General features: G+C 41.8%; 1 protein-coding gene across 1 annotated transcript in view; it reads left to right on the top strand.

The window, feature by feature from the left end:
- paplnb (papilin b, proteoglycan-like sulfated glycoprotein) overlaps window positions 1–12,978 on the top strand; it is a 17,499-nt gene extending 4,521 nt beyond the window's left edge. The window contains exons 5-11 of the mRNA XM_084313997.1: window positions 1–191; window positions 2,541–2,717; window positions 3,682–3,832; window positions 4,926–5,006; window positions 5,836–5,971; window positions 9,119–9,203; window positions 11,111–12,978. The exon at window positions 1–191 is cut by the window's left edge and continues 280 nt beyond it. Coding sequence (XP_084170123.1) covers window positions 1–191; window positions 2,541–2,717; window positions 3,682–3,832; window positions 4,926–5,006; window positions 5,836–5,971; window positions 9,119–9,203; window positions 11,111–11,395 — 1,106 coding nt within the window. The 3' untranslated portion in view covers window positions 11,396–12,978. The remainder of the gene's footprint in view (window positions 192–2,540; window positions 2,718–3,681; window positions 3,833–4,925; window positions 5,007–5,835; window positions 5,972–9,118; window positions 9,204–11,110) is intronic.
- The last annotated feature ends 417 nt before the right edge of the window (window positions 12,979–13,395 follow it).

Genomic DNA, 13,395 nt, shown 5'->3' with positions numbered 1-13,395 from the left:
TGCAGTATCGCACCGTGGACTGCGTGGCTCAGGACCAGGGGCCGCCCCACGCGGTGGACGCCTCCTACTGCATCGCCCGGCGCCTGCAGAGGCCGGCCAGCCAGCAGGCGTGCAACATGTTCCCCTGCGCGGGCGTCGCCGTCACCGCCGCTGCTGTTGCCGCCGAGTACAGCGTCTCCAGCTTCAGTGTGGTGGGTATAACACCGTTTATTCTTTTCACGTGTCTTTATATTCAGATCTAAACTTATTGCCTATAAATATGTCTTTCTACTATTACCCTGCCCATACATTTACGTCCCCCTCAAGTTCAAGTTTTCAAGTTTCTAGTTTCTTTATTAGTTTAGTTGTCACACAAAAATACAGAATACTTTTATATGAAATTCTTCTTTCTCTTTTGCTCCTGAGAGTGTGCTAGATAAAAATAGATAAGTATAAAATAGAAAGTCAAAAGTACATAAACGAGTGTAAACAAAAGTGTTCAATATACATATATACAATATGCAATGCAGAGTAGAGAAAGGGTAACTGAGTTACAATACATTATACAACGGCATGCAAATTTCTCGATTCTGATTGGCCATTTACACGTCTTTATTGGCAACAATCCACGGTCCTGGGCTCAGGACCCGCCCACAACCGAATCACATAATCACTCCGCCGGCTCACTCCGGGAGAATGTTGATAGCGCCAGAATGTTGATAGCGCCATAAGCCCATAACGACTAAATATGAAGCGATTCTGTCAAGGGGAATGTGTTAGTCCTTTAAACAATGTTGGATGATGTAATTGATGGGTCTTGAGTCAATCTAGAACAAAAGAAAAATCGCGGATTGATTGATAGATTAATTGATTGATTTAAATTTCTACTTCCTTCCCACTGACTGCAGCGTTCACTCTCACACTGTCCGACGCTGGCGTACCCACAAACACACACACACACACACACACACACACACACACACACACACGCACACACACGCACACACACACACACACACACACTCCTGTCTGCAACAGCGGGGGAGTCAGACTGAGAGAGAAGCAGCGCTGTTTTAAGTGAGCATGGTCTATTGAATTGATTGATTGGTTGATTGCTAATTTTATTACTGTACCCCTGGTTTCCAACTGGTTAAGTTTAGGCTAAAAGAAATAAATAAAAAAATAGGGCGAAGAAAACGTTTTTTTTCCTATAGGGCAAAGAAAACCTTTTAATTTGTTTTACCTACTTTATATAGAAGCATCTAAGAATGAAGTTCTATGGAAAGTAGGTCTGCATTCCCTTAACAATTGTGTGTATTGAGCCGTACTGTATTGTACCCATTCTGCATCTGGTAATAAAATTTTCAATCAATCATTCCAATAATACACAGTTGGATGTGTTAGTTGGTTGGATGCACTTCAAGCTGCTTCCACATGAGGCAACTTCTCTAAATCATTCCAATAATACACAGTTGGATGTGTTAGTTTGGTTGGATGCACTTCAAGCTGCTTCCACATGGAGGCAACTTGTCTTTTTTGTAGTTGTGGGAACTACTTTTTCTGGCGGATGGTTTTTTCAATAAATCTTCGATTAATGTGTGTTTATTGTATAGAAATAAGGTTGGATGAATCTGGCAGTTGTATAAAAGCTTTACACCACGTGCAGTCGTGATTTGTGACCAATAAACCATGCCTAGGGGGGTCTAACGACCACCCCTAGGCATGGTTTATTGGTCACAAACCACTCCTGCGCGTGATGTAATGCTTAAATATACAGTACAATCCCCCAAGCTGCTATGATGCCCGGATTTCCCCCAGGGGATCATCAATAAAGGAATATCTTATCTCATCTTATCTTATCTTAACATTCTGGTTGTCCAACACCTTGACATCATTCATTCTAATGAGCCCTGTAGGGTTTCTAAACCTCTCCTGCACCTTTCCACTCACTCCGTTAATTTGTACTTGCTGTAAATCTATATATTTTCTTTGTGTGCAGAAATGCATCTCGTATAATGCTCTGGAACCCTTTTGGAATGTTGGGATAGGCCAAATCTGGCCTGTGGGCCAAAAAACTAAAATACGGGTCTAGACGTGGTTGTTTCTTGGACAACAATACGGTAATTCGGTGCCCAGAGGACAGTGCTGGGACAGAGGACGGTGCCGTGACAGCACTGGCACCAGGATTCTATTTAAGTCAATGAAAGAATTAGATTAGAACGCTGGAGCCAGTCAGGGTGCCGGTGGTTGTTTACTTCCGTATCAGTGACCAGAACCTCGTTACATAGAAACCCAGCCCTGTTATAAGCCCTGCTTTCGAAAAACACCAACTCTATGATTCAACAAGCTTGTTTGATGTTTCTGGAAAATTAACTGGTGTTTTAAATCACAGTTTGACTGTGAACACCCCTGTAATTAAGTTTACTGCTCGAATTCCTCCTCGAGGTCGTTCTGCTTTTTTTTTTGGTCTTCAAAGCACAGTGCTTTTCAAGCCAACTCTCGATTCTCTCGGTTGGATCGGTGACGCCGATAACACACCTCTTCTCTTGGATGGCGTTTAGTGTTCGGTGACGTGTGGAGACGGCCAGCAGTCCCGGGAGGTGTTCTGCAAGGGATCCAGAGGGGAGCGCCTGGCCGAACACGCCTGCAGCGGCCTGGCGCGTCCCGCTTCGGTCCGGGACTGCCGTAGGCCTGCCTGCCAAACACACATCACCTGGCATGTGACCGAATATGGCCTGGTAAGTGTCGGGAAGAGAGAGAGAGAGGGCGATATGGGATGAGAGAGAGACTATGAGAAATGATGAGAAAAATAAAGTTGAAATCTCCATATCCCTTTCTTTATTTATACCTCATAGACTGGCAATGTCACTAAACTCACTCATTCAGACAATCAGTCGCTCACGTTTAGCTACTCTGACTGCAACCCAGTGTAGTGTACCTACACACTGTGATCATAGTAATCATAATAATCCTAACTACCCACCCCACTATGATAGCATGTACAACTGTGCTGTACCGCATATATACATTATATATTTATTTTACAGCATATATATATACATATCCATATCCGTCTGCATAATCCTCCTATACATCTGTTGTTTATACTGTATAATATGCATTTATTCTTACTGTATATATACCTATCCACCTGTCTGTAAATACCTGCACACAATCCTTTTGCATATCTGTGTAGATACTATATATATCTGTACATATCTCTTACCTACTCTTACTAGTTACGCTGACGGCCAGTATGACTACGACCATACCTGTATCACTGTACATATTGGTATTACAACTCTGTACATACATCTGATTAGCACTACACCCAGAAGTACTAATTCATATATTTTATACCCAGTTTAATCACCAGTACATTGTATATTACTATTGCACTTTGCTGTTACATTTGCACTCTTGTTGGATGCCAAACCTATTGTCGTTGTACTGTACTTGTGCAGGCTGAAAATGTACTTGAATCTAATCTAATCTAATCATATTTAATGCGAAGCACCTCATAGACCGACAATGTCACTAAACTCACTGATTCACACACCAGTCAGGTCGATCAGTCGCTCACGTTTAGCTACTCTGCACCCCAGTGGCGTTTCACATGCATTGCACTTCATGTAGGACCGGATCACTTTCTCTATTGAGACCGTACCCTTCATGTGTATTCCTCTTCTCTCCTCCGTGCAGTGCACCAGGAGCTGCGGGGGAGGGGTGAGGGAGAGGAGGGTTTCCTGTATGGACACAGATCTGAACCTCTACACGGAGGACCGGTGTGGACCCCAGACAAGACCTCTCAGCGTGGAGACGTGCAACCAACAGCACTGCCCCGGGGCGCAAAGTGAGACCAATCACACATCTGTACTCGCACGCACTCATAAACCTTTATTTACATACAGTGTACTCAGTGGCGCCTTTCAATACTGTTGAGTAAAGTGTGTGTGTGAGAGTGAGTGAGTGAGTGAGTGAGTGAGTGAGTGAGTGAGTGAGTGAGTGAGTGAGTGAGTGAGTGATTGTATGTAGTATGAGTGAGTGAGTGAATGAGTGTGTGATTGTATGTATGAGTGAGTGAGTGAGTGAGTGAGTGAGTGAGTGAGTGAATGAGTGAGTGATTGTATGTATGAGTGAGTGATTGTATGAATGAGTGAGTGAGTGAGTGAGTGAATGAGTGAGTGAGTAATTGTATGAGTGAGTGAGTGAGTGAGTGAGTGATTGTATGAGTGAGTGAGTGAGTGAGTGAGTGAGTGAGTGAGTGAGTGAGTGCGTGAGTGAGTGAGTGAGTGAGTGAGTGAGTGAGTGAGTGAGTGAGTGAGTGAGTGAGTGATTGTATGTAGTATGAGTGAGTGAGTGAATGAGTGTGTGATTGTATGTATGAGTGAGTGAGTGAGTGAGTGAGTGAATGAGTGAGTGATTGTATGTATGAGTGAGTGATTGTATGAATGAGTGAGTGAGTGAGTGAGTGAATGAGTGAGTGAGTAATTGTATGAGTGAGTGAGTGAGTGAGTGATTGTATGAGTGAGTGAGTGAGTGAGTGAGTGAGTGAGTGAGTGAGTGAGTGAGTGAGTGAGTGAGTGAGTGCGTGAGTGAGTGAGTGAGTGAGTGAGTGAGTGAGTGAGTGATTGTATGTAGTATGAGTGAGTGAGTGAATGAGTGTGTGATTGTATGTATGAGTGAGTGAGTGAGTGAGTGAATGAGTGAGTGATAGTATGTATGAGTGAGTGATTGTATGAATGAGTGAGTGAGTAATTGTATGAGTGAGTGAGTGAGTGAGTGATTGTATGAGTGAGTGAGTGAGTGAGTGAGTGAGTGAGTGAGTGAGTGCGTGAGTGAGTGAGTGAGTGAGTGAGTGAGTGAGTGAGTGCGTGAGTGAGTGAGTCATAGAGTTATAAATAAGACATACACGTTTCCATTCACTTGACCGTGTCTCTTTCCAGGCGTCCCAAGCGCGCAAGACCCCAGAGGACACGAACTCACCACGAGAATATACATACCCTACGTCCCGGGACCGGCACCAGGTACGAGACACCAGGCAACGTTCACATGAGGGGACGTTTACTCCATTCGCATGTTTGAACCTGCATCGCCGTGCGTGTGCAATCATACATGTGTGTGTGTAATCAATCATACATGTGTGTCTAGTCATACATGTGTGTTTAATCATACATGTGTGTGTGTAATCATACATGCGTGTCTAGTCATACATGTGTGTAATCCTACATGTGTGTAGTCATACATGTGTGTGTAATCATACATGTGTGTGTAGTCATACATGCGTGTCTAGTCATACATGTGTGTGTAATCCTACATGCGTGTGCGTGTTCTGCTGAGTCGGCAGAGTCGCAGGATTGAAAACACGAGGAAACAAACACAGAGCTAAGAATTTGAGAAATTAAATGTACTAGTTGCACCTCTATAGCGCAAACTAACGAGGAGGTTTTGACAGGATCCGTCCTCAGGCTAAGAGACAGGCAGCATGTGTTCTAATTTTCACGGTCTAGACTCTAGACCATGATTACACGGATTTAAGCGCTTTGAGTGTCTAGAAAAACAGAAAAGCGCTATATAAATGCAATTAATTATTATTATTATTATTATTATTACCCCCACCGTCGTGATCTATCGTTTACAGACGAGCCCCAACACTGCCTCTTTTACCCTATATGTGAATAAATAGTTATATCCAAACATAACCGCCAAATACGATCCCAGATAAACACATAAAAAGCTAAGCTAAACATACATGTATGTCTATGGTAAGTAGCCTATGTATGTATATATAGTAGCTTACAGTATGTACAGCACCAGTAGTCTGACCGTGTCTCTGTCTATGTTTGCTCTGACCAGCCCCCTACGACCCGTACCCGGCGGTGACTGGTTCCCTGTGTGTACAGTCGTACTACGGCTGCTGTCCTGACGGGCAGACCTCCTCCGGTGGGCCCAGGAATGAAGGGTGCCCGCAGGAAGACTGTGTTCGCTCCAGGTATGACAACAGTCTGGTCTCCCTCGCAGCATCTCATATGATCAAGGATGGCCTGGAAGTGTCTTCTTCACTGATGATACCGATTCAGAGTTTAATTTAATTAAGGTGTTGTAAGTGATATATTTTTTGTTGAAATATATGTTACGGTGCTATAGATCAGGGGTTCCCAAACTTTTTAGGCCGCGACCCAAAAATAACGGGGTCAGAGAGCTGCGACCCCCACTATTATACGAGTAAAAAAAAAACGTGTTTACATTTTATTTTTATTTTTTTTAAATGGAAATGTATGGTTGAAACATGCACACATTCAAACGCACACACACTAATAAGCATTGGAGGCTTTTAACCAGGGCCGGACTGGGGAAATCATTCAGGCCAGGAAATATAGTGCAAAATATAGCCCCAGTCAGTGAGTTGCAGTGATCTCCTGGTTGTTCCCCACCTAGGTTATCTAACTATTGCGCTGCTGCAACTAGAAACACTGTCCTGGCCTGCTTCTAAGTTCAGTGGCCGCTCGCGACCCTCCTGTGGGTCGCGACCCCGACTTTGGGAACCCCTGCCGATAACATACTACTAGATCCCTACTTCCCACTAGATGTCGCACTAGAGCACCAGCATGCCATTTATCCAATCAGGTGCATTCCACATGGGGAAATGGGAAGTAGGGAGGGGATACATGCATGTAACATGTAAACAACAACATACATTTTGGACCTGCCAAAATCTTTTAAATTATAAATTAATTATTCAATCATATTAGTGTGGGGGAAAGCAATACTTATTCTGCACCTTTCTGAAAGCTTTATTTTTTTAATAATGACTCTACATAGAACATTTTATCTATATAGCACCTTTAAGTAGCTCTACATTCTGACAGCCATCGCTGATATAGAGTGTCTGGTCAGTAACATGGGTCTCCCAGTCCCTCCGCTCCGCAGTAAACAGAAGATAAATGTTCTGATATCCCATTACAACTTTATCCAATCAGGAAAGAGAACTTCACCAAATGGGGGCGTGGGTAGCACGGAAAACATGGCGGCCTGCTCCACATCAATACTGCCTGAAGTGAACTGAAACTGAGGGGAATAAAGGGAGTAGGGGCAGATTGTGATTGGAGAACTAAGAAGGTGAGAGTGGTTAGTACTCTGGGGGTGTGAATCTCTGGAAAGAGGGCGTGGTCGTGGTCGTGGGTGTGACAACTAAAACATGTTCCTGACAACATTTCAGACGGAGAAATAGAATATGCAATTGCTGGATCTTAATTCATATTTGATCTGCAACGCCCAGTTTGACAGGAAGTTAGCCAAAATGATGATATCACTTACTGCACCTTTAAGTATTTTCTGATAATAAAAAAAATAAATGACTTAAATAGAATAGAAAGTCAATTTAAAGGAAGGAGGTATAGTTTAGATACATTAACACTTTCAGTGCCCACCACATGATAACACGTGTTAAGATAAGATAAGATATTCCTTTATTGATCCCCTTGGGGAAATTCAGGAATCAGCCCAATGCCTGAATGCCCACCACGACAATTAGCGTTTAATTTTTTTATTAGCGATCTGAATTCATATTTAATCAACCGAGTCTCCCGTTGGTATGCAGCCCCTGTAGGAGCTCAGATGTGGAAAATACCGCCCCCTATCGTCTCCCAGATGGTAATGCACCCTTTTGGAATGGACTCAATGAAAATGGAATCCACATTTTACTTCTCAGGCATGTAACCCGAGCCGATCGGATTCATTGTGGCCCATCAGAAGAGCGTGGAATACATATGTACAGTATGTAGCGTTGGATCAATAAAAGCGATCGATTTTTGGAATGGCGATCAGGAATTGGAATGATCTTTTTGGAGAACATCTGATCTGAGGTAAGGAATCTATTTTACAAGTCTTGGGATAATCAGAGTTGTATTCGCTGAGATCTCAGCGTTTGCCCTATGTGCGATGTGGCTGTTTGTGTGCGATCGCTTTGAGGAAATCAGAGAATAGTTTTTTCAGATTGCCTATATAGCGCGCATACGTACACATATACTATCGATAATCTAGCGTTTATTTGAAAACGATTCATAAATAGGCCGAAAAATTACAACGTTTTTATGTATTCTAGAATATTCCAGAAAAGAGCGATTATCATGGAATATTTATATTTTCCTTGAAAACGAGGGCTTTTCAAAATGCTATAAAACAAAAATGAACCGATAAAAAAACAATCCGCTTCGACAATGTTGACTGGAAAACGAGTCATTGATAAGCGACGGGCAGATTAGACACATAGCCATAATTTAAAACATAGATTAGGCGTTATTAACGCTAACATTGAAGTGGATGGTGGGCATTCAAGCACTAAATCGTGCGCCCCCTGCTGGCACTGAAAGTGTTAAGAGTTAAAATTGTAAATTGTATATTGTATAGTAGTGTATATAATTAGGAACCAGTTTCTCAGGAACTTAGCATGTCTTTTTTACCATGCATAATCTTGTTTCTTATCTATTTTATTTATTTCTATGCCTATTTTTATTATTGTATTTTGCACAATCAATGCAGGCATGACCACCCGCATTTCACTGTATGCCCTGGTATGTATGTGACAAATAAACCCCTTGATGCTTGATTCTGATTCTTGATACAGAGTATAGATCTGATCCATTCTTTTTACTGAACAGAATACTTAGACCATTGGTTTGGGGGTCATTGATTGACATGTAAGTTCCATAAGTCAATTAGTTCATTGTTCATCCACGTCTATGTTTCAGATATGCAGAAAGTCCAGTAGGCTACCACGTGGCTCTTGGTATTGGTTATTAATATTTAGGGAAAATCTCTTGATTCCAAAACCATCTTTTAGACTGGCATCAGCTCGATATCACACACCAATATCAGATATAAGATAAGATAAGATAGGGAAGGTCCAGGTATGGGCAGGGTAATAGTAAAAATACATAAATATAGGCAATAAAATATCAAAATAAACAGTGTAAAGAATTAACTCTGAATATAAGAATATGAGAAAGTATCAGACACCAATATTGGTATCATCAGCACATCCCTATGTATAACAATGCAGTTGCAGTTCCTCTTGATCACCTCAGTCTGGGGCCTTTGTTTGCCACTTGATTCAGTCTGAGGGGTTTCTGTTCAACAGGTTCGGCTGCTGTCTGGACGGGGAGACGTCAGCCCCAGGCTTTGGGAGAGCAGGGTGTCCTGAATATGTAACACCTGCCATAACGGTAAGAATCGCATGGCAGTACTCCATGGCATAATCCGTGGCGGTCATCTTGATGGTGGGCAAACAAAAGGTGACCGTAATCAAACCGCTTATTATCATCAAATGACGACCCCGGGCCAATGAGCTGTGGCCATATCGGTATAGGCGTGACAACGTGTCGTCAGTGGTGGAAAGTAAATACGTATTTTTTTTTACTCAAGTACTGTACTTAAGTACAATTTCTAGCTACTTTACGTGAGTATTTTCAATTTAGGGAACTTTATACTTTTACTCCACCACATTTCAAAATAAATATTGTACTTTTTACTCCACTACATTTATCTGAACCAATCGGTTATCTACTTTGAAGAAATATATTTTGCATAGAAAACATGGCAGAAATGTATGAAGATTAGAGCAGGATAACTAAATGACTACCACTTTAACATAACATTAATCAGAGCACTATAACTGGACCACATACCACTTTAACATAACATTAATCAGAGCAGCATAACTGGACCACATACCACTTTAACATAACCTTTAATCAGAGCAGCATAACTGGACCACATACCACTTTAACATAACCTATAATCAGAGCAACATAACTGGACCACATACCACTTTAACATAACCTTTAATTAGAGCAGCATAACTGGACCACATACCACTTTAACATAACCTTTAATCAGAGCAGCATAACTGGACCACATACCACTTTAACATAACCTTTAATCAAAGCAGCATAACTGGACCACATACCACTTTAACACAACCTTTAATCAGAACAGCATAACTGGACCACATACCACTTTAACATAACCTTTAATCAGAGCAGCATAACTGGACCACATACCACTTTAACATAACCTTTAACCAGAGCAGCATAACTGGACCACATACCACTTTAATATAACCTATAATCAGAGCAGCATAACTGGACTACATACCACTTTAACATAACATTTAATCATAGCAACATAACTGGACCATATACCACTTTAATATAACCTATAATCAGAGCAACATAACTGGAAAACATACCACTTTAACATAACCTTTAACCAGAGCAACATAACTGGACCACATACCACTTTAACATAACCTTTCATCAGAGCAACATAACTGGACCATATTCCACTTTAATATAACCTATAATCAGAGCAACATAACTGGAAAACATACCACTTTAACATAACATTTAATCAGAGCAACATAACTGGACCACATACCACTTTAACATAACATTTAATCATAGCAACATAACTGGACCATATACCACTTTAATATAACCTTTAATCAGAGCAACATAACTGGAAAACATACCACTTTAACATAACCTTTAATCAGAGCAGCATAACTGGACCACATACCACTTTAACATAACCATTAATCAGAGCAGCATAACTGGACCACATACCACTTTCATATAACCTATAATCAGAGCAACATAACTGGACCACATACCACTTTAACATTTAATCAGAGCAGCATAACTGGACCACATACCACTTTAACGTAACATGTAGAGGTAAATGGGCAGAGGCTCCCACGCACTGGAATACAGAAACCTCATGTAGAATGCATACTTTTACTTTAGATACTTACGTACATTCAATGGCAAATACTTCTCTACTTTTACTTAAGTAGAATTAGAATGGAGGACTTTTACTTTTACCAGAGTACTCATTTATCTGGGTATTTCTACTTGTACTTAAGTAAAGGAATTGTGTACTTCTTCCACCACTGCATGTCATAAGAATACTATGAATTCCCAGTGGAATTTCCATCTCTCTCAAACTCTGTCCACATTTCTCTCTCTCTCTTTTTTTTTCTCTCTCTCTCTCTCTCTCTCTCTCTCTCTCTCTCTCTCTCTCTCTCTCTCTCTCTCTCTCTCTCTCTCTCTCTCTCTCTGTCCCTCTGCAGGACCCAGCACCCACAGATTATCCACAGTCTCTTGACGTGTGCTCGATGCCCCGCGACGACGGTCCTTGCGACACCTGGAAGGTCCGCTTCTACTACAACTCGGCCACCGCCAAATGTACCGAGTACTGGTACGGGGGTTGCCAGGGCAACGGCAACAACTTTATGTCCCTGGAGGCGTGCCAGCAGGAGTGTGTGAATGTGGTGAGAGGGTCAACCCCCGCACGAAGGGGGTCCCCAAGGAGAGGGGATACACCCAGAAGAGTTCAAGAGAGGTCAAGGGCCTAACCGTACTAACTGTTACAATACCTCGTTCAATGAGCCATAATACCTTTTCGCACGCACACACACAAACAAAAACACACCGAATGGATAAATAAAAAGAAAATATACCTGTATCTCCATCTATGTACTTTCTTAAATGATGTCTGTAGTTTTTCTAAAAGTTGTATTGTTTTAATAATCGTCTTATATTGTTGTCTTGTGTTGTTCTATGTTTTTCATTCTTGGCCTGTAACTTGGAGTGCAGGTATACTGTCATCTTGGTCAACAACAAAAGATAAATATATGTGGCTACCGCTGTATGGTAAACAAAACAAATGGAATCAATAAAGTGAACTCAATAACACAGCCTGCTATGAGCAACTGTTTCTTTTTGGATGATTAAATGTCCAGTCCAAGATTTCTAAGGTATTCCAAATAAATGTATTTACATTATGTGTGGTTTATAATCAGACGTAACCATGAAGTCCAAGGGTCGCAAATAATGGAACAGTGTTAGGAGAGTGGTGGACAGGGACGCGGAAAGTCAGTCAGAGTTGGGGGTGCGGAGAGAAGTCTTATATAGAAGATTCTCCACTACAACAGACAGCAAACATGAACACCAACATGTGGACAGTTCACACACGAAATACAGCAGGTTTTTTCCTAATCAGAAGACGCAGCCGGGTAGCAACAAGGCACTTGAAATTTATAGCGTGCACAGTGCACAGGATCGTAGAACAGATGGACTTACTAAATGGTAGTAAGTGGTATAATCAATCATATAATAAGATTAATTGATTTAACCATGCAATTGTCTCAGAAAGACTGCCTCATGGCTTCTTTTGACCAACACACAGGCAAATACTGCGGCATGGCCATGATGGACCTCCAAAAGGCCTCAATCACTCCATTCTGATTGAAAAGCTAAAAGCAATTGGTTTTGAGTTTATCAGTGAGCTGGATGCAATCCTACCTGGAGGGGAGAGAACAGATGGTGGAGGTAAACGGTACACTACCCCCCCCTCCCAGTGAGCTGTGGTGTTCCAAATGTAAATGTATGTAAATGTAATGTAATGTAAATGTAAAAAGAAGGCATACTAGGACCGTTACTGTTCCTAATTCATGCAAATGGTATGTCATCAGCTTGTGACTGCAACTTGTTCCTGTTCGCGGACAACTCAGCCCTGCTGGTCTCTGACAGGAACAAGTTGCAGGTTTGAAAAAGCCCTCAGCTCTGAACTCGGCAGAATCTGCACCTGGCTCGCTGATAACAAACTCTTTGGATCAAATATGTCCAGACTAAAACGATTTTGATCTGTTTCGTTTTCGTTTCGTTTTAAGGTTTCCGTAAAAACGAAAACGTCTCAAGATAATAAGTGCATGCCACAAATTTACAAAATAAATGTCTTTCCTGTTTCTTTTATTTTGAAAACCCCCGACCGGAAGTGTTATAGTGTCTGTTGCTAGCTTAACTTGTGTCGGCCGGTTCTGTGCTTTTCGAGCTAACGTAATGTCATTAGTTTGCAAAGGAGAGGAGAGAAAGACCGCGGCTCACATGCAGCTCAAACTACCTGTTGGAATAAATAAATTGATTGATGTTTAACTTGTCCCTGTGTGTGTCCAGTCATTTCGACTGAATTGATTGATTGATTGATTGAAAACTTTATTAACAGATTGCAGAATGGGTACAATACAGTACAGCTCAATACACACAATTGTTAAGGGGATGCAGAAAGACTTTCGTCTTGTTTACATCAGGGTCCCCCATTTTCAATTCATCAGACGCAAACGTTGTCTGTATTTAGCGTTACCTCAGGATGCCACTGTCTATTGTATTTAGTTGGTTAGCTATTTAGCTAATGAGTGTGTGTACAGCAGAACCCCGCTCTGCTTCAGACAGATAGAGAGAGCACAGCGCGTGTGTGAGCATGTGTGTGCGCCTCGTCGGGATTGTGTGTAAAGCACAGCAGAGCCCCACTCCGCTTCAGACAGATAGAGAGAGCACAGGCCGGACTGGGGAAATA

Source organism: Notolepis coatsorum (genome assembly GCF_963971535.1).
Source record: "Notolepis coatsorum genome assembly, chromosome: 5".
Lineage (NCBI taxonomy): Eukaryota > Metazoa > Chordata > Actinopteri > Aulopiformes > Paralepididae > Notolepis > Notolepis coatsorum.
This window is presented reverse-complemented; position numbering and strand designations above follow the sequence as displayed.